The sequence below is a fragment of the Pyrus communis genome, chromosome 10 (genome assembly GCF_041283825.1).
Source record: "Pyrus communis isolate YQ-2024b chromosome 10, ASM4128382v1, whole genome shotgun sequence".
NCBI classification, from domain to species: Eukaryota; Viridiplantae; Streptophyta; class Magnoliopsida; order Rosales; family Rosaceae; genus Pyrus; species Pyrus communis.
In genome coordinates this window covers 23,327,153-23,352,449 of record NC_142574.1, presented here as the reverse complement: position 1 = coordinate 23,352,449, position 25,297 = coordinate 23,327,153, and the positions used below count along the sequence as shown (strand labels likewise).

The following is a 25,297-nucleotide window of genomic DNA, read 5'->3' as shown; positions in this document are numbered from 1 at the left end:
TTTCGACACGACCCCTCATGTGGGACTCAACTAGTGGGCCGCACATAGGAGATTTACACATCGGCAACCATGTGAAGCCAAAAGGGGACTCACCCTCTACGGGGTCAAGGGACCCACCATCATCGCGTGGGGTCAAGGGGACCCACCGATTACGTGGCAGTACGGGCCTGCTCCTTGCCTCTGATACCATGTCAAATTATCAAAAGAGACGGGCCAAAATCCCACTTCTAGCAACATCCATATTGTCCCCAACTTAATAATTACCACCTGTGTACAATTCGTCAGGTGTGAGTTTTAACACAAATGACCTTGATATTAGTTGAAGTGGGGTTAAGATATTTAGAGTCTTATTTTCTATAAAATAAGGTCGTTGTGAGATATTTTAATAACATTATATGACCGTGAATATGTGATAATTACACTTAAAAAAAATTACAATGACGGTATGATAAAGAGATATGACAAAGAAAGACCGCTCTCTAGTTAAATGGGGAGACAAATGAGGATAAGGAAATAGATATTAAATAAGAAAAGTAAACAAGAAGAATCCAGTTTCGGCCGGCTTAACAGAAAACTCTCTGAACAAAGTTCTAAGAAAGTTCCCAACCCTCTTGTCTGACAATACCTATGCCTTGTGCTTGTCTCCTATCCCCCGCCTTCACCAACACCTCCTCTCTATAATTACAAACCCTAATTTCCGATATTTCATATTACCATCATATATCCTAGAAAACTAAAACTTGAAGTTTTGTTTTGAAGTATGAAGTCCAAGCATCATGATCATCAAGATTCAAAGACCTCCAGTACTGATGAAGAGGCTGATCATCAACCGGATGCGAACGATGACATGGGCACAGGGCGGTCGTACGAGTGTGTATTTTGCAAGAGAGGTTTCACAACGGCGCAGGCCTTGGGAGGACACATGAATATTCACCGGAAAGAGAGAGCCAAGACCAGACCTAGTTCAGCTCCTACAAGTTTGGCTTCGTCGATTAGCACGGCAGTAGAAGATCAGAATCATCCCAGGGCAGCATTATACCGGGCAATTCAAAGCTACCGGCCAGGGCCGCCACATTATTTTATAGCTCTTCCGGATGACCATATGAACTATAGAACAGATGTGCCTGCATCTAATACATCAGGGGGGTTAAGGCCCCCACATGCAAATCATATTAGTGATGAGGACTTGTGTGCAAGAAATTATATTCCGAGGCACCGGAATCTGCTAAGGGATGATCATCGGGATTGGAGATCAGGGAGTAGTTTGAGCTTGGGAATGGGCCAGCCATCAGATGATTACAAGGAAAGAGTGATTAATGGTGGCCTTGAAGAAACGGACGATGAATTGGATTTGGAGCTTCGACTTGGTCATGATCCCTAAGTTTATTAGTTAATTTTATCAAACATTTGAGAGATCATAAACTATACATTTTTATTAATTAATTTGTACACCACTTTTTATTTGTGCGTACAGTTATGGATTTATCTGTACAAATTTCCATGTGATATATATTTTTTTTTTCATGGAAAAAAAGTGATGAGTTAATAGAATATCTCAACATCCCAAATTTTCATGGCAATTTTACTCTAACGGCCGGCAGGATTTAACGGCAGGAAGAAGGAGCAATTTTACAGGTACGTATAGTAAAGAAGGAATTTTGCTTCATCCATCAACACACCTAGCCCTAATTTTTGTTAGGTTTTTTTAAGAAGTTTTCTTATAATTTATGTCTTCTTCTTCCTTCCATTGTATATGTCTCTTTTAGCCCAAGTTTTGCTTATAAATTTGTACTGCTGTACTTCATATCATATTGTATGAAGAGATTGAAATTTCTTGTTATCCAGAATGACATAATTAATTTGCTTGAATTCTTGCTTCATTAACCCATATATCAGTTATCTTTAATTGCTTTTTTTTTTTCAAGAAAATGAATCAACAAGTACATACTAACTGGGAAACCTTGCTTAATTCCATGTTCAAGTACTCTACAAATCAAGTTTCTCTTGTGTACGTCTAAATCATCGCATACCATTGGCCGGTGTAGCTCGACTATTCAACCCCAACTTGCCATACACATTTCAGGTTCGCTCTGAGATTTTAGACTAAATTATTCTTTTTTAAGTTTCTTAAGTTACATTGGAGGGTTTAAACCCTGGACCTAGGATTGTCAGCCGTATATGAATATGGTATCAAATTTAGGTTATACAAGCTTAATTTGTGCCGACAAAATTTGTTTCGTAGGCTCATTCAACTGATTTTAGGGTCACTCTCATGTGCAGTAAACACATTAGTTTTCATTGTTAAGTTGTATCTGTCTTCATAAACTTGGCAATCTTTTAGATTTGTATGTAATATATAGTAATATTTGTACAAATTAAACGAAGATACTAGTATATACCAGGTAAGATGTTAACCATTTATAACTATCATATATAGTTTTTCTAATTTTATGAAATGATGATAACGGATTAGGCGAGTTAAACTACATATAAGGCTTGAACTATAAAGAATCATGTTAGTTGTAGCCCTTGATGTTAATTAGGAAAATTAGTAATGTTTGAAGTGGCCAGCTGATAATTATAACCAGCGGATCTCGAATTGATGTGTTAAAGTTTTGATTATTTGGGATTTCGAATGGCATGCTTTGTGGGACTTTGGGATAATTTTCAGACTACATCTTAGATATATAATTCTTAATAATTATATGGTTTTTGTTCAATTCTATTGCTTTTTAATAATTTTGACTTTAAAGCTCTTTACTCGCTTGGAAAGGGATTGTAAAATCAAGGATGAAAAATCTTTTACTTTGTACAAACGATATGTGGAAAAACAAAAATCAAACTTAACTGACTTCAAATGCAAGAATAAACGAGTCTAACCATTTGAGCTATACTCCCTTTGCAAGAATGAGAGATCTTAGACTGGAGTTTTTGTGCAAATTAAATAGCTGCGCTGATGACTAGCGATCCCTACAATTATATTTCTCGCATTTGGTTTTATATTTTGGCCATCAATTAATTTGATATTCTGCAGCAGCGTGCGCACACACTTATATATATATATATATATGTATATATGTTGGAAGACTATAAATAAATTCGGAAGGACGTGTGTATCTTTTATGCGGAAGCTTGAATCTCAACATGCTCCTACAAACACGAACAACTGTTTTGACCCTCCGTGCACGTCTAGAACCTTGCAGGTCATTGATGGGGTTGGCTATGGTATGTCAAGTTGCCCCTTGGTTTTCGACTCCCAAGAGCTAGGGCTGAAAGTGATAGCCCCTAATGACCTAACTAGAATATTTGAATTGTGGAAAAACTCGTGTTTCTTGTATTTTCTCTCTTCTCAAAGCCTCCTTATATAGTGGTTGAGAAATGTGTATAAAGACTGAAAAACCTATGAAAATCTCAAGTATATTCTAATATGAATATCTCTTAATTTTCATCTATTTATTACATAGATAATTAGGAGATTAATATCCTCATATGAATGAAATATCCTTTGATATTTATACAGCAATTACTGGAGGTTGAATATATACTAAACTATAAATAAAATATTGTACGTACATGATCGGCTAAGCATATAATTAAATATATAAAAGAGAAATCTGACTTTGACCAAACGAAGTAATATTTGAAGAATTTTCTGCATGCAGGCCACGGCCATGCCGCCATGGGAGTAAATGCGGTGAGCGGTTTCATGACGATCTACTGACTTTGATCTGCTCTTACTTGAGCCGCGCAGCCACAAGATCAACACATGTCATGCTCAGGAATGCCGACCAGCCTGCAGGGCTGTGCAGGGAACAACTTGATATTCTGATAATGTGATACTCTAAACTACTTTAATTTATATTAACGAAAATTCATATTAGGCCACAAAATTACCGTAACAGTGATTCAAATTTGGCTGCAAAAAGGCTACACTCTAGTCTGGTTAACTCAGATAACTCACGTTTGTTAGATAGACTTGATATTGAAATTACATTTTAATTTTTATAATTTATATTCGTTATACATACATTCCTTCTTTTGAGTTGATTGTATGAACATCTATATCGATCGCTTCTAGATTGCATTTTTTAACGTTCTAAATTAACTTCCCGAAAGGTTAATGCTCCAAAGAGGTTGATCACCATCCTCCGTTCTCTTCTTGTTCTACGAGTTGATGCTCGACAAGTTCAAATCTTGTCTTTCAAACAACTAGCCACACATTACTAATACATGACTCAAAGAACTTACAATCTAGATGGAGCTTGGAGGACACTGACTTGACTGGATGAACGCCTTGCCGGAACAAAGATTTATGGACTTACGTTAGTTCTGCAGCTAAACATAATTAGAAGATTGATAACCTCTGACTGACGATACAGAGGCAGAGTACTTTGTATTTTGTCATGTGGTTGATGAAACGATGTATAACCCGATGCAAATTTCCGGCATTCAACTCCTACTTCATACATTCGAATATCTTTATACAAACATACCAGAATATCTTTACAAGCAGAAGGTAAACATCGATTACAAAGAAAAGCGAGCGTCTTCCATATTCAACTCAAAACTAGTGGCTGTACCAAATCCCTCATGGATTAGTTACCTAGTGAGATAATATACGACTAGGAATATGACCACAAACGATGCGACTAGCGTAAACATTCTCTTGCTTGACTTGGTCTCGAAGACCTGACCAAAATGAAACCCATCACAATGTCATGAATTAAGAGGGAACCCTCGGGAGGATAAATAATGGAAAAATATGTATAATTTCAAAAAGGAAAACGAAAAATTTGGAAAGGAGTACAGCGACAGAAATCTAGAGAATGTACCATCTTAAACTTGTCCATTGTACCAGATAGCACTCCCCTCGATGAATCCATATCATTTCCCTGAATTAGACGATGCACGTTACAAACCAGGTAGACCAATGTCCGGCCAAAACAAATCTAAATTATAGAGAAAAAGATTTATTAGCTGCAGCGTACATACCATTCTGTCCAACATGTGATTATGGGTCTCCACCTCCTCATGTATATCACCTGACAACTGTTTGAGAGAAACAGATAAGTATTTGGCAGGGACATACTAAAACCTATGAAGGTATAAATACTGACATCAATTGCTATCTATCTTCAGATAATATTTTGTTAAATCGATAACTTCATAGCAAAACTAGTCTTAAACAATGGAGGATTTGAGACAGACATTAAGTTCAACAGGTGATGTTTAATTACATTGTCAAAAGACAAAGGCAAAGAACCATTGAATGATGTCATTGTTGCTGTATGTAGTGCCAATAAAGCAAAGGGTAAAGATAAAGAATTAAGCAAGATTTTAAGACATTACCATACAACAAATTCAAAAGCTACATTTTGCCTCCTCAACCTATTCAAACAGTTGAAGAAAGCATACCGCTGATTACGCAACAACACAAAATCTTACTGATATCATGACATAAAAACCAATGTATATCTAAGTCAGTCAAAAAACCGGTACAATAACAATTGTATTACAACTTTTCAAAGTTTCCGGGCACTGAAAGACAAGGGAATGAAGGGGGTAGGGGGAGGGGAGCTTACTCTCTTCAGCAAATTGACTCTATCTTGCAACCCGTCCACAGCCCTTTCATTATCATGTTCATCAATTTCATGGGAGTAGGAAGCTGAGGCCCTGATGCCACCCTCCTCAATGCCATCAAAAAGAGCAACTTTGTTGCCGCGGAAGTCCCTAAATATAAGGAAGATCATTTCGGTAAGTCAGAATGATCAGCAAAACATGCCATCAACAACAGATATTATTTCCTACAAATGTAACATGGGAAAACTCCACAAAATTTAACAGAATCCTTTTTTCGAGTGAAAAATTTTAAAAAGTTTCGGTAACAATCACGAGCAATCAAGGAGGTTGCAGTATCCAATCAATCAAACCATTTTCTCATCAAATTATTGCTAAGACATCCCAAACAGGCAATACCATGTCGAATGAACGCTTACTCGAATATAAATCTCGTTTTATTTTGTACAACCGAAGCAATTCGTACACGAATTGGTCCAAAACAGCCTAAACATAACTTAGCAGAAACACTGACTGAACCCGAAAACTAACCCAAAAATGCTCCAAGACCCAATTCGAATATGGGTTTTCGAGTTCACGAAATTCCCAAAGTCTGTCCCTCAGTTACCAATCAGTACACACAACAAACAGAAAAATCGCATAGCTAAAACCACACCACTACACAGATCCAAATACAAATTTACTATTTACGTAACACAATCAGGTAAATAAGCTTCAGAATGTTCTGGAAAACGAAAGATGAAAATTACAAAACACCAAATGAATCGGATTCGTATGGGAACCGGAATCGAGCTAACCTTCGAGCATTCATGACTGCAATTCAATCCAGTTGCTGCTTCTTTGATCCTTGAATTCGAGTTTCTGTGAAGCAAATTCGAATTTTTCCAAAAATCTTAAAACTGAAACCGAAAATTAAAATCATGATAAAAGCAGAGGTGATGAACTATTCAGATCTGAGATACTGGGAGCGACGAAACGTACCGTTTTGGAGGGAAGCGGAGGAATTTTCCCTGCGGAGTAAGAAAGGAGGGGGAAAATGGAGGGGACGAGGAGGAGTTCGACTGATCTAGCGGGGGAAGGAAGGAAGAAAGATTTTACGTTTGTGGGTCCCAATTGGATGATGGGTATGAAAATATTGGATAAGAATTGGAATGTTTTTACTGCACTGGGATTTGTTACTACTGGCAGTAAATGGATTTTTTACTGCTCGCAACAGCAGAAACAATCCTGTTTATGCATGTTGATGTAGTTTCGTCCGCCAATTTTCTTTCTCCTTCACAAATTAAAAATTTCGTAGATAAATTATTGCTATTTCGTAGATAAATTATTGCTATGGTTTGTCAAAAAAAAAAAAAAAAATTAAAATAGCACCACGATGTAGCCAGTTATAAGTACGTATCAAACTTGCATTAATGTACTTAAATCCTATTCGACCAAGTGTAATCAATTATTAGAAGACAAAGATCGACCTTAATTATTTGACGATTCTACTTGTAATAAGTTACTCTTCTCAATAAAATCATATTGACGAGAAGGATAGACATTTACATGTTGGCTTTTCACCACTCAAGTTGTAGTATGTTCTAAAGGTTAGATTGTTCGACTATTAAAGTGGTATGTGAGTTGGATAAAATTGAATAAGACATAAAGATGAATTAAACTATTAAATTTTCTTGTCAGGTTAGATTTTCCTACATGACAACCGATGACGATATATAACAAATATTTATCGACTTATTAGGTAATTTTCGAACACGTGACAAACATTCATGGACGGGTGATGCTTTTAAGACCTATTGGGCTGGGCTGGAATCTGAATAGGGTTTTTCAAACCCGGACAGAGCCCATCATATATAAAATTAAAATAAAAAGTGTAAAAAAGCAAAAAAAGGTGGGAACCTCATGGTCGTCTTCAATTGGCGAGCATCCAATTCTGGTCGGACTGTGACCCTAATCCGTACAAGGTAGGGCTTGTTGGAATCCGAATACCTCACATCTCAAGCTCAATGGGCTCACTGAATGATGACGCCGCCGCCACCACCGCCACCACCTTCGAGTCCTCACCAGAGATGGTGAAATTTCTCTGCGACCGGTTGCTTGACCGGGCCCAGCCCATCTCGGAGCGTTTCAGAGCCTTGTTCTCTCTCCGCAACCTCAAGGGCCCTGCCCCTCGCGACGCCCTCATTGCCGGTTCGTTTTCTTTACTTGTCAACTATTTATTGTTAATCATTATATTTTCCGGAGCCAATTTGCTTGAAAATTCAGGACTTGTTTTGGATTTTCAATTTCTAGAAAAAGGGTGAACTATTTTTATCGATTGATTAGAAATTTGGAAGTAGTTGTTTTGATTCTTAAAGCGAAATTAACTATTTTATCTTTGAGCTGAAGTAAAAGTTTGGACTTTGGGCAAGGAGCTGGTAGCTCGGTTAGTTAAGAGCATTCTTCTGTTTGATTTGCCCCCTCCCTCGCATGTATTAAAAGAAAAAGTTTAGAACTTTGGATGAACATTGTGACGGCAGTAATCGGTTTTACTGGATAGGTGAACATTGATCATTAGGACCTTAGGTATTTGTTGATAGACACGGCGTTACACTGAACTTCTGGCATTACAATTACAAATGCTTGGAAATGGGCTGGAAGTAAACATGCTATATATTGGAGTTTTTTGTTTTGTTCTTCGGTAAATTAATGGATGTTTAACCTTCGTAGATCTCCTGTTATAAATAATTGTGTATTGGTAATTAGTGTTGTTCTAATTGGATTAAGGATATGTGGTTTCCTCTGTAGCAACGAGGGATCCTTCCAATTTGTTGGCACATGAGGCTGCATTTGCATTGGGTCAAATGCAAGATGTGGACGCAATCCCTGCCTTAGTTGCCATTCTAAATGATTTCTCTTTGCATCCTATTGTTCGTCATGAGGTGAGCTTTGCCACCTCAATCTACTAATATTCCTAGCGTTTTTGTAATACATCTTATTTTTCTTATTGCATTTTATGCAGGCAGCAGAAGCTCTTGGTGCAATTGGTTTAGAGAGCAATGTTCCTCTTTTGAAAAATAGTCTAGCTCTAGATTCCGCTCAGGAGGTCAAAGAAACTTGTGAATTGGCCCTTAATCGGATTGAGCAGTTGAAGGATGCTGGTTGTCAATCAAATGATGAAAAATCACCTTTTATGTCAGTTGATCCTGCTGCACCTGCTACTTCTGGTTCTTCAGTAAATCAGCTAAGGTCTGCATGGTTATCATCCATGGCTTATATTTTTTTCTTCCATTTATTCTAATATGTTAGATGTCTGACTTGTGTCAATCATTTTAAGGGAAGTTCTTCTGGATGAAAACAAAAGTATGTATGAGCGCTATGCCGCTCTCTTTGCACTGCGGAATGATGGTGGAGATGAAGCTGTTACCGCTATAGTTGATTCCTTGGGTTCAAACAGTGCTCTCTTGCGTCACGAGGTTTGTTTATTATCTACTCTATCATACTGAACTTTATAAATTTAGACTGGGCGCTCACGTACACTCACACACACACACACACACACACACTCTCTCTCTCTCTCTCTCTCTCTCTCTCTCTCTCTCAAAATGGCTAAATTTAGACTGGGCGCTCACGTACACTCACACACACACACACACACACACTCTCTCTCTCTCTCTCTCTCTCTCAAAATGGCTATTTGATTTGCTAAACTTGCACAAGGATGCTTAAAGTTTAATGTTTCTAATTGCTTTTGGAGTATGATCAATTGACATTCATGCAAAACTAGCATGTTTACACCTCTTATCTGATATAGATTTGCTCAGTGTTTTGTCACCTTCATGTCTTCTTTTCTGTGACTTTCAGGTTGCTTATGTGTTGGGCCAATTGCAGAACAAAGCTGCTTCGACCGCTCTTTCCAACATACTTATGGATAGAAATGAACACCCAATGGTTAGACATGAAGCTGCAGAAGCTCTTGGTTCCATTGCAGGTACGACTGCTTGATACAATTATGTTTCCAATTATATGTCTGTATATAGCATAGTAGCTAATTGGCGTTTTGGGCTATTTAATTAAGTTACTAGTTTGTTTGTAGATGACCGAAGTGTATCACTTCTTGAAGAATTTGCGAGGGATCCTGAACCCATTGTGTCACAGAGTTGCGAAGTTGCTCTAAGCATGCTGGAATTTGAGAGATCAGGAAAATCCTTCGAGGTATGCATATCAAACTATGGTTTGAAACCAATCAAACTCTAGATTTAGTACATCTTATCAGGAGAACGACTGAAGTCTCTGTTTTATGTGCAGTTTCTCTTCTTGCAAGCTCCTCTAGTGCAATAGATAATGACAGACAGTTTCCATCACCCGGTGCATTTCATCCGTACACCAAATCATTCCGACACAGACAGTTCATCCATGTCGTGGAAGCATGAAGTTGGGGAGAAACAGAAGGACCCAAATTTTTTACTTTGTGAGAATCGAATGAATTAAGCTGTATTGTTATACATATTGTTGCAAAGTTGTTAGTTTGGGATTATTGGTGTTTGTGTAATAACCTACACGATCATTAACAAATAAATTCACATTGCATGGAGTAATATACAAATGTGAATTTTTGTTCCTTCCAAGTGCCGGCCACGTGTGAGTGGACAATCGACCAGATGCGAGCGGTCGACCAAACCATTCACGTCGGTAGATCGAACCATTCACGTCGGTAGATCGAACCAAGCACAGCTCTTATCTCGAAAGTGGCCTTTTGACATTGACTTGGTTGCAAAAAGCTTCTTTAGCACGCCTTAATACATTATCGTTCAATAAAAAACGCAAGAAAGCTTCTTTTTTTTGGAAGGCCGCAAAAAAGCTTCTTTAGCACGTTGTGATGTGTTCCATATCGGGACTTAAAAGTATGAGTGTGATGATTCGGGGCGGGTCGGGTGAAAAAGGGACGGAGCCCTCGGTCCGTTAAAACCAGACAGCAAGCGACAAGGAGCCCGTGTGGGGAACGAAAGTTATTCTTTCTTCTTCAAAATCCCAGCAAGAGTCTCTCACTTCTCAGTTGAGAGAGAGAAAGGGAGAGAGAGAGGAATGGAGAACCCGCAGGCCCAGAAGCCATGGAAGGTGGAGTACGCTAAGTCGTCGAGATCGTCGTGCAAGACCTGCAAATCCCCCATTGAAAAGGAGACGCTCCGCCTCGGCAAGATGGTCCAGGCCACCCAATTCGACGGCGTCATGCCTGTAACTCACTCCCCCTTCACTCTCTCTCTATTTCTCTCTCTCTCTCTCTCTCTCTATATATATATACACACACACACACACACATATCTTTCTCTCTCTCTAACCCCCATTTCACTTGCACTGTTACTCTCATTGCCATTGGCTCATTGGTATTAACCCAAAACATCGATAGTGTGAGAATTTTGAATTTCTGTTATTTTTTGTGCATATTATGCTGCATTTTCATTTACTTTGCAGTTTTGTTAGTCAAAAGTCTGGAGCTTTTTGTTCGTTTTCACATTGTTTAGCATTTTAATTACAGTTCTGTAATTGGGAACTTAGTCTCTGTTTGTTTCGAAGTGACGTAGTTATTCAGAAATGTTTGATAATGTTTGTGTTAGTCGGAAGGTGTTCTTCGGCGGATAACTTTCCAAGATTACATGAGGAGATGCTTGTGAGAAATGTTTTTATTTCTTCTTTCTCAGAAAAGAGACAACTTTTCCAGCTCTATTGTGAAGTTGACATATTTATCGAAACATAATCAAGAAAACTTATCCTATTTCCGCTTGAAAAAACTGGAGCTTTATAGATTTATATTGCTCTACTTTTGTTTTCTTAATTAGCCCTCCTGTTTTCTTGCTCGATTTCCTCAAATACTACCGCATATATAAATGTTTGGTATTTTTTTTTGTTTTCTGAATCAGATGTGGAACCATGCTGATTGCATAATGAAGAAATCGAACCAGATAAAATCGTACGTGTTACTCTAATGTTTATCGTAATCTCCTTTGAATTTACTGGATGAATGCAGTGATTAACTAATTGCTTTTGTCTTGCATTTAGAACTGATGAGGTTGAAGGCCTTGAGCTCATTCGTTGGGAAGATCAGCAGAAAGTTAGAAGTTATGTACAAAGTGGTGGACCCCCGGATACATCACCAGCAACAAGCGAGTTCACTGCTAAAGAATGTGGTATTGAAGTTTCGCCAACTTCTCGCGCTACTTGCAAGCAATGCAGCCAAAAGATTTTAAAAACAGAGGTTGGTACTGATGTATCTCTACCATTTCTATGTTCAGGAAGTGAATTTTTGTATTCGTTGTGACAAGCTTTCGTCTTAGTTAATCTATAAAAACCTATCATCATCATATATAAGATACAATATCTTTCTGCAATTCTAGTTAATATGGTGTAACTGAAGTTGAGTACTCTGCAATCTGCATGATTCCTTTTTAGGGGAACTAATAAAAAGTCCCTCAAGAAACTTTTTTTTTAATCGAAAAACACTTAACAACTTGTCTTATTATTAAGGACACTTTTTATATTATAAGGACAAAAAACAAAGAGGAGTCAAACTTCATGAGGGTTTTGAATTGAAAAACATGTCCTTAATAATAAACATAGGTAACCTTAATGATAAAGAACCTTGTCTAAGAGTTTCTGAATAAAAAAAAGTTTTGCGAGGGGCTTTGTATTAATCTTCTTTTCTTTTTATTTCATTCTTAGGTCCGTATATCAACGAAGCCTGAAGGTCAAGGGCCTAGGAGCCTGGCATGGAACCATGCCAACTGCTTCATGGAATTATCACCATCCATCGAAGTGGAGAAGTTGCCTGGATGGGAGACCCTACCAGTTTCTGATCAGGAAGCTGTACGTGCCTTGGTTAAGAAGGTTCCTTCTAAGGCTGGCACAAAACGAAGAAAACAAGCTTGTGATGATCAGAAGTCAAAAGTTGCTAGGTCTGAAGGAGATGTGTCAATGAGCAGGGATGTGTCTGTGAGGAGTGCTTGTGATGTGGGGGATAAACTTGGATGATGGGTATGAAAATATTGGATAAGAATTGGAATGTTTTTACTGCACTGGGATTTGTCACTACTGGCAGCAAATGGATTTTTTTACTGCTCGCAGCGACAGAAAACAATCATGTTTATGCGTATTTTGATGTAGTTTCGTCCACCAATTTTCGTCTCCTTCACCAACTAAAAATTTCGCAGATAAATTATTGCTATCGTTTGTCAAAAAAAAATAAAATAAATAAAATAAAATAAAAATAAATTAAAATAGCACCACGAAGTAGCCAGTTATAAGTGCGTATCAAACTTGCATTAATGTACATTAAATTTAAATCCTAGTCGACCAAGTGGAAGCAATTATTAGAAGACAAAGATCGACCTTAATTATTTGACGATTCTACTTGTAATAGGTTACTCTTCTCCATAAAATCATATTGACGAGAAGGATTGACACTTACATGTCGGTTTTTCACCACTGAAGTTGTAGTATGTTCTAATGGTTAAATTGTTCGACTATTAAAGTGATATGTGAGTTGGACGAACTTGAATAAGATATAAAGATGGATTAAACTGTTAAATTTTCTTGTCAGGTTATATTTTGCTACATGACAACCGATGACGCTACATAATAAATATTTATCGACTTATTAGATAATTTTTGAACACGTGACAAACATTCATACACGGGTGATGCTTTTAAGACCTATTGGGCTGGGCTGGAATCTGAATAGGGTTTTTCAAATCCGGACAGAGTCCATCATATCTAAAATTAAAATAAAAAGTGTAAAAAAGCAAAAAAAGGTGGAAACTTCATCGTCGTCTTCAATTGGCGAGCATCCAATTCTGGTCGGACTGTGACAAACAAAACCCTAATCCGTACAAGGTGGGGCTTGTTGGAATCTGAATACCTCACATCTCAAGATCAATGGGCTCACTGAATGATGACGCCGCCGCCACCACCGCCACCACCTTCGAGTCCTCACCGGAGATGGTGAAATTTCTCTGCGACCGGTTGCTTGACCGGGCCCAGCCCATCTCGGAGCGTTTCAGAGCCTTGTTCTCTCTCCGCAATCTTAAGGGCCCTGCCCCTCGCGACGCCCTCATTGCCGGTTCGTTTTCTTTACTTGTCAATTATTTATTGTTAATCATTATATTTTCCGGAGCCAATTTGCTTGGAAATTCAGGACTTGTTTTGGATTTTCAATTTCTAGAAAAAGGGTAAACTTTTTTTATGGAATGATTAGAAATTTGAAAGTAGTTGTTTTGATTCTTAAAGTGAAATTAACTATTTTATCTTTGAGCTGAAGTAAAAGTTTGGACTTTGGGCAAGGAGCTGGTAGCTCGGTTAGTTAAGAGCATTCTTCTGTTTGATTTGCTCCCTCCCTCGCATGTATTAAAAGAAAAAGTTTAGAACTTTGGATGAACATTGTGACGGCAGTAATCAGTTTTACTAGATAAGTGAAAATTGATCATTAGGACCTTAGGTGTCTATTGATAGACACGGCGTTACACTGAACTTCTGGCATTACAATTACAAATGCTTGGAAATGGGCTGGATGCTATATATTGGAGTTTTTGTTTTGTTCTTTGGTAAATTATTGCACGTTTTACCTTCGTAGATCTCCTGTTATAAATAATTGTGTATTGGTAATTAGTGTTGTTCTAATTGGATTAAGGATATGTGGTTTCCTCTGTAGCAACAAGGGATCCTTCCAATTTGTTTGACATGAGGCTGCATTTGCATTGGGTCAAATGCAAGATGTGGATGCAATCCCTGCCTTAGTTGCCATTCTAAATGATTTCTCTTTGCATCCTATTGTTTGTCATGAGGTGAGCTTTGCCACCTCAATCTACTAATATTCCTCGCGTTCTTGTAATACATCTTAATTTTCTTATTGCATTTTATGCAGGCAGCAGAAGCTCTTGGTGCAATTGGTTTAGAGAGCAATGTTCCTCTTTTGAAAAATAGTCTAGCTCTAGATCCCGCTCAGGAGGTCAAGGAAACTTGTGAATTGGCCCTTAATCGGATTGAGCAGTTGAAGGATGCTGGTTGTCAATCAAATGATGAAAAATCACCTTTTATGTCGGTTGATCCTGCTGCACCTGCTTCTTCTGGTTCTTCAGTAAATCAGCTAAGGTCTGCATGGCTATCATCCATGGCTTATATTTTTTTCTTCCATTTATTCTAATATGTTAGATATCTGACTTGTGTCAATCATTTTAAGGGAAGTTCTTCTGGATGAAAACAAAAGTATGTATGAGCGCTATGCCGCTCTCTTTGCACTGCGGAATGATGGTGGAGATGAAGCTGTTACCGCTATAGTTGATTCCTTGGGTTCAAAATGGCTATTTGATTTGCTAAACTTGCACAAGGATGCTTAAAGTTTAATGTTTCTAATTGCTTTTTGGGTATGATCAATTGACATTCATGCAAAACTAGCACGTTTACACCTCTTATCTGATATAGATTTGCTCGGTGTTTTGTCACCTTCATGTCTTCTTTTCTGTGACTTTCAGGTTGCTTATGTGTTGGGCCAATTGCAGAACAAAGCTGCTTCGACTGCTCTTTCCAACATACTTATGGATAGAAATGAACACCCAATGGTTAGACATGAAGCTGCAGAAGCTCTTGGTTCCATTGCAGGTACGACTGCTTGATACAATTATGTTTCCAAATATATGTCTGTATATAGTGTAGTAGCTAATTGGCGTTTTGGGCTATTTAATTAAGTTACTAGTTTGTGTGTAGATGACCGAAGTGTATCACTTCTTGAAGAATTTGCGAGGGATCCTGAACCCATTGTGTCACAGAGTTGCGAAGTTGCTCTAAGCATGCTGGAATTTGAGAGATCAGGAAAATCCTTCGAGGTATGCATATCAAACTCTAGATTTAGTACATCTTATCAGGAGAACGACTGAAGTCTCCGTTTTATGTGCAGTTTCTCTTCATGCAAGCTCCTCTAGTGCAGTAGATAATGACAGACAGTTTCCATCACCCGGTGCATTTCATCCGTACACCAAATCATTCCGACACAGGCAGTTCATCCATGTCGTGGAAGCATGAAGTTGGGGAGAAACAGAAGGAACCAAATTTTTTTACTTTGTCCGAATCGAATGAATTAAGCTGTATTGTTATACATATTGTTACAAAGTTGTTAGTTTGGGATTATTGGTGTTTGTGTAATAACCTACACGATCTTTAACAAATAAATTCATATTGCATGGAGTAATATACAAATGTGAATTTTTGTTCCTTCCAAGTGCCGGTCACGTGTGAGTGGGCGATCGACCAGATGCGAGCGGTCGACCGAACCATTCACGTCGGTAGACCGAACCAAGCACAGCTCTCATCTCTAAAGTGGCCTTTTGAAATTGACTTGGTTGCAAAAAGCTTCTTTAGCACACTTTAATACATTATCGTTCATTAAAAAACGCAAGAAAGCTTCTTTTTTTTGAAAGGCCGCAAGAAAGCTTCTTTGGCACGTTGTGATGTGTTCCATATCGGGACTTAAAAGTGTGAGTGTGATGATTCGGGGCGGGTCGGGTGAAAAAGGGACGGAGCCCTCGGTCCGTTAAAACCAGACAGCAAGCGACAAGGACCCCGTGTGGAGAAGGAAAGTTATTCTTTCTTCTTCAAATCCCAGCAAGAGTCTCACTTCTCAGTTGACAGAGAGAAAAGGAGAGAGAGAGGAATGGAGAACCCGCAGGCCCAGAAGCCATGGAAGGTGGAGTACGCGAAGTCGTCGAGATCGTCGTGCAAGACCTGCAAATCCCCCATTGAGAAGGAGACGCTCCGCCTCGGCAAGATGGTCCAGGCCACCCAATTCGACGGCGTCATGCCTGTAACTCACTCCCCCTTCACTCTCTCTCTCTCTCTCTCTCTCTCTATATATATATATATATATATCTTTCTCTCTCTCTCTAACCCCCATTTCACTTGCACTGTTGCCCTCATTGCCATTGGCTCATTGGTATTAACACAAAACAGCAAAAAGTTAAAGAAAGAAAACAAGAACCTTGAAAACATCGATAGTGTTAGAATTTTAACTTTAGAAATTTTGGATTTCTGTTATTTTTTGTGCATATTATGTTGCATTTTCAATTACTTTGCTGTTTTGTTAGTCAAAAGTCTGGAGCTTTTTGTTGGTTTTCACATTGTTTAGCATTTTAGTTACTGTTATGTAATTGGGAACTTAGTCTCTGTTTGTTTCAAAGTGACGTAGTTATTCAGAAATGTTTGATAAATATTGTGTTAGTCGGAAAGTGTTCTTCGGCAGATAACTTTCCAAGATTACATGAGGAGATGCTTGTGAGAAATGTTTTTCTTTGTTCTTTATCAGAAAAGAGACAACTTTTCCAGCTCTATTGTGAAGTTGACATATTTATCGAAACATAATCGAGAAAACTTATCCTATTTCCGCTTGAAAAAACTGAAGCTTTATAGATTTATATTGCTCTACTTTTGTTTTCTTAATCAGCCCTCCTGTTTTCTTGTTCGATTTCCTCAAATACTACTGCATATATAAATGTTTGGTTTGTTTTTGTTTTCTGAATCAGATGTGGAACCATGCTGATTGCATAATGAAGAAATCGAACCAGATAAAATCGTACGTGTTACTGTAATGCTTATCGTAATCTCCCTTGAATTTAGTGGATGAATGCAGTGATTAACTAATTGCTTTGGTCTTGCATTTAGAACTGATGAGGTTGAAGGCCTTGAGCTCATTCGTTGGGAAGATCAGCAGAAAGTTAGAAGTTATGTACAAAGTGGTGGACCTCCGGATACATCACCAGCAACAAGCAAGTTCACTACTAAAGAATGTGGTATTGAAGTTTCGCCAACTTCTCGCGCTACTTGCAAGCAATGCAGCCAAAAGATTTTAAAAACAGAGGTTGGTACTGATGTATCTCTACCATTTCTATGTTCAGGAAGTGAATTTTTGTATTCGTTGTGACAAGCTTTCGTCTTAGTTAATCTATAAAAACCTATCATCATCATATATAAGATACAATATCTTTCTGCAATTCTAGTTAATATGGTGTAACTGAAGTTGAGTGAGTCAATCTGCATGATTCCTTTTTAGGGGAACTAATAAAAAGTCCCTCACGAAACTTTTTTTTAATCGAAAAACACTTAACAACTTGTCTTATTATTAAGGACACTTTTTATATTATAAGGACAAAAAACAAAGAGGAGTCAAACTTCATGAGGGTTTTGAATTGAAAAACATGTCCTTAATAATAAACATAGGTGACCTTAATGATAAAGAACCTTGTCTAAGAGTTTCTGAATAAAAAAAAAAAAAAGGTTTTGCGAGGGGCTTTGTATTAATCTTCTTTTCTTTTTATTTCATTCTTAGGTCCGTATATCAACCAAGCCTGAAGGTCAAGGGCCTAGGAGCCTGGCATGGAACCATGCCAACTGCTTCATGGAATTATCACCATCCATCGAAGTGGAGAAGTTGCCTGGATGGGAGACCCTCCCAATTTCTGATCAGGAAGCTGTACGTGCCTTGGTTAAGAAGGTTCCTTCTAATGCTGGCACAAAACGAAGAAAAGATGCTGGTGATGATCAGAAGTCAAAATTTGCTAGGTCTGAAGGAGATGTGTCAATGAGCAGGGATGTTTCTGTGAGGAGTGCTTGTGATGTGGGGGATAAACTGGAGGCCCAAACTAAAGAGCTGTGGGCACTGAAAGATGATCTTAAAAAGCATGTGACAAATGCAGAGATGCGTGAAATGCTTGAAGCCAACGATCAAGATTCAACAGGATCAGAGCTTGATTTGCGCGAGCGTTGGTAATATCTTATACATTGTTCTAAGTGTGGAAATTGGCTATTTTCTTCTCCCTTTAGTTTCTTCTTTTTTGCAGTTTCACTTTTAAAAATAGTTTTTTTGATTAAAAATGGTTTTTCCGTGAATAATTTTATTCATATTCCTTGTTTTTTAAAGGTTCGCAGCTTCGCATTGGCTTGTTAGATTTTGTTGCCTGATTGTTTTCCATAATGTAGACCTCTTTTTTTTGTTTCCTAGATGTACCCAGCTGTGTGTAAATTCTCGATGTGTTAATTGCTATTGTGTAATCATCGTCTCTAAGTAGATCATTATTTTCATCTAATAGACTTGGAGATGATATTTTGTATTGCTGTACTTGTTTAGTGCTGATGGAATGATGTTTGGAGCACTTAAGAGCTGCCCACTCTGTTCTGGTTCTCTTCGATATTCTGAAGGCATGTACCGGTGCCATGGCTACCTATCGGCCTGGAGTAAGTGTTCTTACTCTACTCAGGAACCTGAACGTCTTGAAGGGAAGTGGAAAATCCCAGAAGATACGGAGAATCAATATCTTAAGAAGGTATTCAACTTTGGTTAATTACGCATTGGTTGGTAGACAAGTTATGAATTGAGTTTTATTTATGTATTTATTTATTTTTATTTGCAGTGGTTTAAATCACAAAAGCTTGCAAAACCTGTGCGGATACTGCCTCCATTGACACCTAGCAAGCCTTCTGGGAGTCCAGGCCAATCTCATTCATCTAACAGTACAAGCTTGGCGGATTTAAAAGTTGCTTTTCGCGGATTACCTAAAGAATCAATGGTATGCCCTTTTTTGCTCCTTTTAAGTTGTATTTAGTTTTTATTATCTGTGGAATTATCTTTCTTCCGTAGTTTCAGTTCTGTCTTATCTTTTTCATCGAGGGTGATATTGCAGGAAGAATGGAGTAGAAAAATTGACGGTGCAGCTGGAGCGGTTCATTCGAAGATCAAGAAAGGCATGTGCTGTTCATTGACATAATTTTGATTTAATTTTTGCGTTCTTTGGTTTACAGCTGTATCAGTAAAAGATGCATAATGATAGTTATCCTTGCTTACCATATCAAAGTGCAGATACTAATTGCTTAGTTGTGAGTGGAGCATTTGATGATGATGCTGAGATGAGAAAAGCCAGGTTAAGATGCTATTAAATTCTGGTTTTGACTCTTGAGTATATTTCTACCTTGGTTCCTTTTTATCTGACTATGATAGGTACGTTTTCAGGAGGATGAAATTACCAATTGTTAGGGAAGATTATCTGGTTGATTGCTTTAAAAGACAGAAGAAGCTTCCATTTGATATGTACAAAGTCGAAGCTGTCGGTGAATCGTCTAGCATGGTCACTGTCAAAGTGAAAGGCCGAAGTGCTGTTCATGAATCTTCTGGTCTGCAAGATACTGGGCATATACTTGAGGATGGGAAAAGCATCTACAATACAACTTTAAGTATGTCTGATCTGTCAACTGGTGTTAACAGGTGTGTTCGGTTTATTCTATCTTCCTTGCTCGCATATTTTTCTGGAACTAATCTGTTGTTCTTTGCATCAATTGGTACTAATCATTTCTTGAATTTAAGTTGCTATTATCGTTTCTAGCCTTGTATCCCAATGCATGACTAGACCATCATGTTTTAAGATAAAACAATTTTGCGAAGTCTCATTGAAATAGTCTCTCAAAATTGCAGTTTTCTTCTGAACTTAGGTTGGGATATAAACATTAGTTCTTATCAATAATTTTCTTTATAAATTAAAAGGAATAAAGTGTTGTTCTACTGTATTGGAAGATGAACTTTATTGTATTGGTTTACCCATCACTTGCAGTAGTTGTGTCTTTTCTTTTCATCTTAGCTTTTTTAAAATAAACATTTGAACTCTTATTTTAGTGCCTATTATCTGTCCATAAAAATTCACAATATATGATTATAAATTCTTATTTCTAACTCTCTCTTTCTGTTTTCTATGTAAAGTTACTACATTCTCCAAATTATACAAGATGATAAGAGTTCTGAATGTTATTTGTTCCGTAAATGGGGACGAGTGGGGAATGATAAAATTGGAGGAAACAAACTGGAAGATATGTCGAAATCAGATGCGATCCGTGAATTTAAACGTTTGTTCCTTGAGAAGACTGGGAATTCGTGGGAAGCATGGGAGCAAAAACAAAATTTTCAGAAGCAAGCTGGAAAATTCTTTCCATTGGATATTGTACTGCTTGTTCTTTTTGTTCTTTTATATTTTCCTTAACTCTGTTTCTTGTTCTTAAATTTAATATCTGACTAAAACTTGGAATTTTCAGGATTATGGGGTTAATAAACAGGTTTCCAAAAAAAATCAGAACAATGGGGACAGCAAATTGGCTCCTCAGTTAGCAGAATTGATGAAGATGCTTTTCAATGTTGAAACATACAGGTTAGCAAGTTTTTTTCTTTAAATGTTTGTTTCTCCCCCATCCCGTCTTTTTATTTATGTATAACTGTGAGACTGAGTACTGAGTTTTGCAGAGCTGCCATGATGGAATTTGAGATAAATATGTCAGAAATGCCGCTTGGAAAACTGAGTAAAGCCAACATCCAAAAGGGTAAACATTGAAGGGAGGATCTCTTCAATGCTCTGCAGAGCTTAAATAGAAACTGTTTTATATTCATACTTATTCTAGCTGTTTGGATAATAAAGTATTGTGTCCTTTAACTTCGTCATTTGTCTGTTCTCTCTATTCAGGATTTGAGGCATTAACGGAAATACAGAATCTGTTGAATAATAATGGCCATGCTCCTTCCATAAAAGAAAGCTTGATTATAGATGCAAGCAACCGTTTTTTCACTGTGATCCCTTCCATACACCCACGGGTTATCAGGGATGAGGATGACTTTAAGTCAAAGGTACATAAGGGTGTTTTGCATATTCTCAAGCCAGTGGCTTCCTTCATGCCTTTTCAATATCGAAAGATGGTTTTTCTGCTCCTATGTTTAATATGCATGTATTAAATGATGTCGTTGGAGTTTTTTTTTTTTTTTTTTGGTTGATGATACCAATCTCTTCCTTAATGGATTGCTTATGTTAATTTTTATGCTAGCACTGTAATATTATTGTTTCATCGTTCAGATATTATCTTTGTAACCATAATTATTTTGATAAGTTATTTACTAAAAAAAAATGTGATTCTGGTATGAATAATATTTATGTTTCATTACTTTTCATATGTTAAAAGATGAACTCATGTGAAAAGAAAAAGTTCATGTAAAAGGTGGGATATTGGTGTTTGACATATTAAAAGACGTTGATGCTGAATTTACTGCTGTGATGAACATTTACATTGAAACTGATATTGGCAAGTCCGCATGGTTACAAGCAAGGGATAAAATGTTTATCAGCCTTCATTTATCCTTGGCAGGTGAAAATGTTAGAAGCTCTCCAGGACATTGAAATTGCTTCCAGATTAGTTGGTTTGGATGCTGATAGTGATGACTCCCTTGATGAGAAGTATAAGAAGCTCCGGTGTGATATTGATCCAATTCCTCATGATAGTGAAGATTATTGGTTGATTGAAAAATACCTTCTTACTACTCATGCTCCTACACATACGGTGGGTTATCTTGATACTCTTGAGTTTTGAGCATATGTGCTGGTGACCTATGTTAGTGTACTCAATATTTAAATGTTAATTTATAGTTTTCTTCCCCTAAATCTTGTGTCTGGCATCTTCTAATGCAATCAGGATTGGAGTCTTGAACTTGAAGAAGTTTTTGCACTTGAAAGGGAAGGAGAATTTGATAAATTTGCTCCCTATCGGAAAAAGCTTAAGAACAGAATGCTTCTTTGGCATGGTAAGTTGCACTACCTATAAACATAACGTCATAAAACTTCTGTGCAGTGAGATGGGAAAGTTCCTTGCAATTTTTCTTTTACCAAGGTTGATAGAAATGCACTACTAACTGTACTAACTGATAACTTTATCCTCCTAGGTTCTCGGTTTACAAATTTCGTGGGTATACTTAGCCAAGGACTAAGAATAGCTCCTCCTGAAGCTCCAGCTACTGGTTACATGGTATCTCTCTCTCTCTCTCTCTCTTGCACATTTATGTCTATGTGATGTCTTACATGTCTCTGCGGGTGCATAGTAGTGGTGTATCTGCTTTTTCTGCTAGACTAAGTGTAAACATTTTGTATTTCAGTTCGGCAAGGGGATTTACTTTGCTGACCTTGTCAGCAAGAGTGCACAGTATTGCTATACAGATAAGAAAAATCCTGTGGGCCTCATGCTTCTAAGTGAAGTTGCATTGGGGGAGGTGTATGAGCTCAAGAAGGCTGCGGTGAGGACATTTTCCATTATCGTTTTATGTGCTTTGGTTGTGTGTTTTGATATTCCATCTGAAATTTGACATGGTGTGTCCACTAACCCGAGCTAGTGGTATAGACTTGTCATGTGTAACTTTAGTAGCAGTTTGTCGGCGTTCTTATGCATCCTAAAAGTTCTAATGTTGGCGTGTGGAGCCAAAAAAATAATCCCATATTGATGCATCAAATTTTCCATTTCTGATTTGACTTTTGCCCATTTAACTTATTGTTATGCCGCTATCTTTCAGTATATGGACAAACCTCCTAAAGGAAAGCACTCTACAAAGGGGCTGGGCAAGAAAATACCTCAAGAGTCGGAGTATGTGAAATGGAAGGACGATGTCATCGTGCCTTGTGGCAAACCAGTGCCATCAAATGTCAAGGCCTCTGAGCTCATGTATAACGAGTACATCGTTTATGATACAGCTCAAGTAAGTTCTAAGCTTTGTTTCTGTTAGTAATTGGCACATGCCACATTTGACTCTTATTTCATCACTCGTTTAATTGTGCTGATTAAACAAATAGTTTACAAGTAAATCTAAAAATGGAGTTTTTGAGGGCCATTAGTAACTTTTCCGGGTGATGACATATGTGGACAGGTGAAGATGCAATACCTGTTGAAGGTGAGGTTTCATCACAAGAGATGAGGGAGACGTATTGATGTTCAGTATTTTGGCCGCGGTGTAGAGTCAACGGTGGTGTGCTAAGAAACTCGCACGATGTTTCTTTGTGCCAGATTTTGGATGAACATAGCGCGATAAGATCTATTTTGGGGTTTTGTGTGAGATCTTTGAACTTTTTGCTTCTGGCATTGTAAAGAATGTTTTTATGAAATAGAATCAAGTCCCTCTTCGGGCATTTTGTTCACTCTTCTTGTATTGTACCATTGAGGATGCCATTGTTCTCCTTTCCTCACAATATCCACAATCTTTCTATAGCGTCTTTACATGGAACGGATTTACCATTCTGGTCCAATACTGCATTGTCATGTGGAGATAAAAATTTAAACATGAAATATATTATTGAACCGGGACAGTACGTGACAATGAACACGTTCAATGTAAGTCCTTGTAGCGTATACCAAGGAATCTATCTTTAAATGAAATCCAATCTGGCAGGCAACTGGAGCATCTAACTGGGCTGGGATATCAGACCAAACAACAACTGGACTAGGGACCGAAAGGAAAAATTAGAAGGAGAAAACCGTAAATGTAAAACCATCCCCAATTGGACTACAAGTTGGGGTAAGTTGGATTTTTTTGGGGAAAGGTTTACCTAGAGACAATATGTCAACTTGGCAAATCAAACAATGTATTTTAAGTTTCTTACGCAATATTGTTTTAGAACGCAACAGACATAGTAGCTCTGGTTGAAAGCCTGTCCCTTACTTATATTTTGTTTTTATAACTTTAGTTTTGTTTTTATACATGATCGATTGTTTCAAGATGTAGAATTGTCATTTAGAGTTTAGGTTTTAGGTTGTAGGACCAAAATTTGATACTTAAAACCTAAAGTTAAAACTCTGAAGGACAACTCTACCCTAAATAAAGGAGATGAACATATGCGAGTGGTGGATTACTTGATGATTATAATCTTCTTCTTTAACACATTGTCTCCCGAATTCAAATCTTTCTTTTTGGCCTCTTGATGTAGATTGGTGTAAATATTTTTTGTCTAGTGCTATGAGTAAAAAGAAAGAAATTACGACCCAAAGAAAAAAAAAATCGTTACCGATACGGGATGAACTGAACTTGGATATGGGATCTTGCAGGCAGCCTTGCATGTGTGCCATGTGCTTGGATGATGATCAAAGTTTGACTCCAAATAAATGTTAACATAAGCTTCCGACGTCATGTATGTGAATGGATAGGAGTTGTTTATAGAGGGAGGATCTTCGCCGGATCATCTTTGTGACAATCCCGGGGATCCTTCGATTACATCCGTTTATCGTATATCATGAGATCATTTTTCGTCAAGTATTGTTTATATTCAATTTTAAATAAAAAAAAATTACAATGATTTCTGATCACCACGATGTATGATGAACGAATATGATTTGAGAATCCTCATGATCTTCACAAAGAGGTTCTGACGAGGATCCTCACTCTTGTTTATATACATATGGGGATGGGTCCATAGTTTTATTATTTTTTATTTTTTTATAATTTTTAACATATGTTTTTGTGGGGCATACTTCGTAATGTATTTTCAACGATTTGAACCGTCTATCTTTTAGTTATTCCCTCAAAAATCATGTTTACCAAAATTACTCAAATTTGAAACCATATGACCGTTGGAGTTAAGTGTTTAGAGTTTCTTTGTACAATCGTATTCGTCCATTTTCTTTACTTCAAATGAATGTCTTAATGGTTTTGCATTTGTCTAATTTTTTGTAAGGATAATCTATGAATGATGTTCTAAAAGATAAACGGTTTGGATCGTTAAATACACTATGGAGTAGGCCCCACAAAAATGTGTGTCAATAGTTATGTGAAAAAAGAGGTGCTATGGATCGTGTCATTTTCATGTCATATCCGACATCTTAAGGGGTCATATCTTGTAATACCTGTTAAAGTAAACGAGTAATATGA

The 25,297-nt window shown here is 37.5% G+C and overlaps 5 protein-coding genes and 1 pseudogene across 10 annotated transcripts; 5 read left to right on the top strand and 1 right to left on the bottom strand.

The window, feature by feature from the left end:
• Positions 1-573: 573 nt before the first annotated feature.
• Positions 574-1,568, top strand: LOC137727487 (putative transcriptional regulator RABBIT EARS). The gene has a single exon (XM_068466341.2). It carries the CDS (start codon positions 761-763, stop codon positions 1,379-1,381), a length of 621 nt encoding a protein of 206 aa, XP_068322442.2. The 5' UTR covers positions 574-760; the 3' UTR covers positions 1,382-1,568.
• Positions 1,569-4,439: 2,871 nt separating this feature from the next.
• LOC137729652 (bet1-like SNARE 1-1) lies at positions 4,440-6,705 on the bottom strand. 3 transcript variants are annotated; one of them, XM_068468648.2, is made up of 6 exons: positions 6,559-6,705; positions 6,375-6,438; positions 5,583-5,730; positions 4,993-5,049; positions 4,833-4,892; positions 4,440-4,689 (listed from the first exon to the last, which is right to left on the bottom strand). In XM_068468648.2, exons 2-6 carry the CDS (start codon positions 6,386-6,388, stop codon positions 4,600-4,602), a joined length of 369 nt encoding a protein of 122 aa, XP_068324749.2. In that variant the 5' UTR covers positions 6,389-6,438; positions 6,559-6,705; the 3' UTR covers positions 4,440-4,599. The 3 variants fall into 3 exon arrangements, with proteins under 3 accessions (XP_068324749.2, XP_068324751.2, XP_068324750.2); XM_068468650.2 differs by having other exon boundaries at positions 6,375-6,476; positions 6,559-6,689; XM_068468649.2 differs by having other exon boundaries at positions 6,375-6,469; positions 6,559-6,686.
• A 766-nt stretch (positions 6,706-7,471) lies between these two features.
• Positions 7,472-10,177, top strand: LOC137727967 (deoxyhypusine hydroxylase-B). The gene is made up of 7 exons (XM_068466830.2): positions 7,472-7,767; positions 8,365-8,498; positions 8,579-8,805; positions 8,894-9,032; positions 9,421-9,547; positions 9,653-9,771; positions 9,865-10,177. The coding sequence occupies exons 1-7, from the start codon at positions 7,584-7,586 to the stop codon at positions 9,895-9,897; spliced, it is 963 nt and encodes a 320-aa protein (XP_068322931.2). The 5' UTR covers positions 7,472-7,583; the 3' UTR covers positions 9,898-10,177.
• Positions 10,178-10,498: 321 nt separating this feature from the next.
• Positions 10,499-23,573, top strand: LOC137727965 (poly [ADP-ribose] polymerase 1-like). Of its 3 annotated transcripts, XM_088677113.1 has the most exons (20): positions 10,499-10,791; positions 11,475-11,524; positions 11,614-11,809; positions 12,274-12,498; positions 18,083-18,357; positions 18,719-18,914; positions 19,002-19,157; positions 19,272-19,332; positions 19,448-19,508; positions 19,598-19,849; positions 20,339-20,576; positions 20,668-20,780; positions 20,873-20,949; positions 21,090-21,250; positions 21,763-21,954; positions 22,087-22,195; positions 22,334-22,416; positions 22,544-22,681; positions 22,955-23,137; positions 23,306-23,573. In XM_088677113.1, the coding sequence occupies exons 1-20, from the start codon at positions 10,642-10,644 to the stop codon at positions 23,351-23,353; spliced, it is 2,964 nt and encodes a 987-aa protein (XP_088533239.1). In that variant the 5' UTR covers positions 10,499-10,641; the 3' UTR covers positions 23,354-23,573. The 3 variants fall into 3 exon arrangements, with proteins under 3 accessions (XP_088533239.1, XP_068322929.2, XP_088533238.1); XM_068466828.2 differs by lacking the exons at positions 10,499-10,791; positions 11,475-11,524; positions 11,614-11,809; positions 12,274-12,498 and adding exons at positions 15,962-16,402; positions 17,118-17,167; positions 17,257-17,452 and having other exon boundaries at positions 17,921-18,357; XM_088677112.1 differs by lacking the exons at positions 10,499-10,791; positions 11,475-11,524; positions 11,614-11,809; positions 12,274-12,498 and adding exons at positions 16,111-16,594; positions 17,118-17,167; positions 17,257-17,452 and having other exon boundaries at positions 17,921-18,357.
• On the top strand, positions 13,353-15,204 carry LOC148693743 (deoxyhypusine hydroxylase-like; annotated as a pseudogene). The gene is made up of 5 exons (XR_015951858.1): positions 13,353-13,669; positions 14,258-14,390; positions 14,471-14,697; positions 14,786-14,969; positions 15,078-15,204. The product of XR_015951858.1 is annotated as a deoxyhypusine hydroxylase-like (transcript).
• Positions 15,084-15,659, top strand: LOC137727966 (deoxyhypusine hydroxylase-A). Its single transcript, XM_088677114.1, has 3 exons — positions 15,084-15,204; positions 15,310-15,428; positions 15,500-15,659. The coding sequence occupies exons 1-3, from the start codon at positions 15,141-15,143 to the stop codon at positions 15,530-15,532; spliced, it is 216 nt and encodes a 71-aa protein (XP_088533240.1). The 5' UTR covers positions 15,084-15,140; the 3' UTR covers positions 15,533-15,659.
• Positions 23,574-25,297: the final 1,724 nt, after the last annotated feature.

Bases quoted from the DNA above. Each gene is read 5' to 3' on its own strand.
- LOC137727965 (XM_088677112.1), top strand. From the start codon at position 16,253: ATGGAGAACCCGCAGGCCCAGAAGCCATGGAAGGTGGAGTACGCGAAG. The intron at 18,358-18,718 runs GTAATATCTTAT...GTACTTGTTTAG, and splicing joins CTTGATTTGCGCGAGCGTTG to TGCTGATGGAATGATGTTTG. The intron at 18,915-19,001 runs GTATTCAACTTT...TTTTATTTGCAG, and splicing joins AGAATCAATATCTTAAGAAG to TGGTTTAAATCACAAAAGCT.
- LOC137727966 (XM_088677114.1), top strand. From the start codon at position 15,141: ATGGATAGAAATGAACACCCAATGGTTAGACATGAAGCTGCAGAAGCT. The intron at 15,205-15,309 runs GTACGACTGCTT...GTTTGTGTGTAG, and splicing joins AGCTCTTGGTTCCATTGCAG to ATGACCGAAGTGTATCACTT. The intron at 15,429-15,499 runs GTATGCATATCA...TTTTATGTGCAG, and splicing joins GATCAGGAAAATCCTTCGAG to TTTCTCTTCATGCAAGCTCC.
- LOC137727967 (XM_068466830.2), top strand. From the start codon at position 7,584: ATGGGCTCACTGAATGATGACGCCGCCGCCACCACCGCCACCACCTTC. The intron at 9,033-9,420 runs GTTTGTTTATTA...TGTGACTTTCAG, and splicing joins GTGCTCTCTTGCGTCACGAG to GTTGCTTATGTGTTGGGCCA. The intron at 9,548-9,652 runs GTACGACTGCTT...GTTTGTTTGTAG, and splicing joins AGCTCTTGGTTCCATTGCAG to ATGACCGAAGTGTATCACTT.
- LOC137729652 (XM_068468648.2), bottom strand. The intron at 4,893-4,992 runs GTATGTACGCTG...CGTCTAATTCAG, and splicing joins ATCACATGTTGGACAGAATG to GGAAATGATATGGATTCATC. The intron at 4,690-4,832 runs GTACATTCTCTA...CATTTTGGTCAG, and splicing joins CAATGGACAAGTTTAAGATG to GTCTTCGAGACCAAGTCAAG.
- LOC137727487 (XM_068466341.2), top strand. From the start codon at position 761: ATGAAGTCCAAGCATCATGATCATCAAGATTCAAAGACCTCCAGTACT.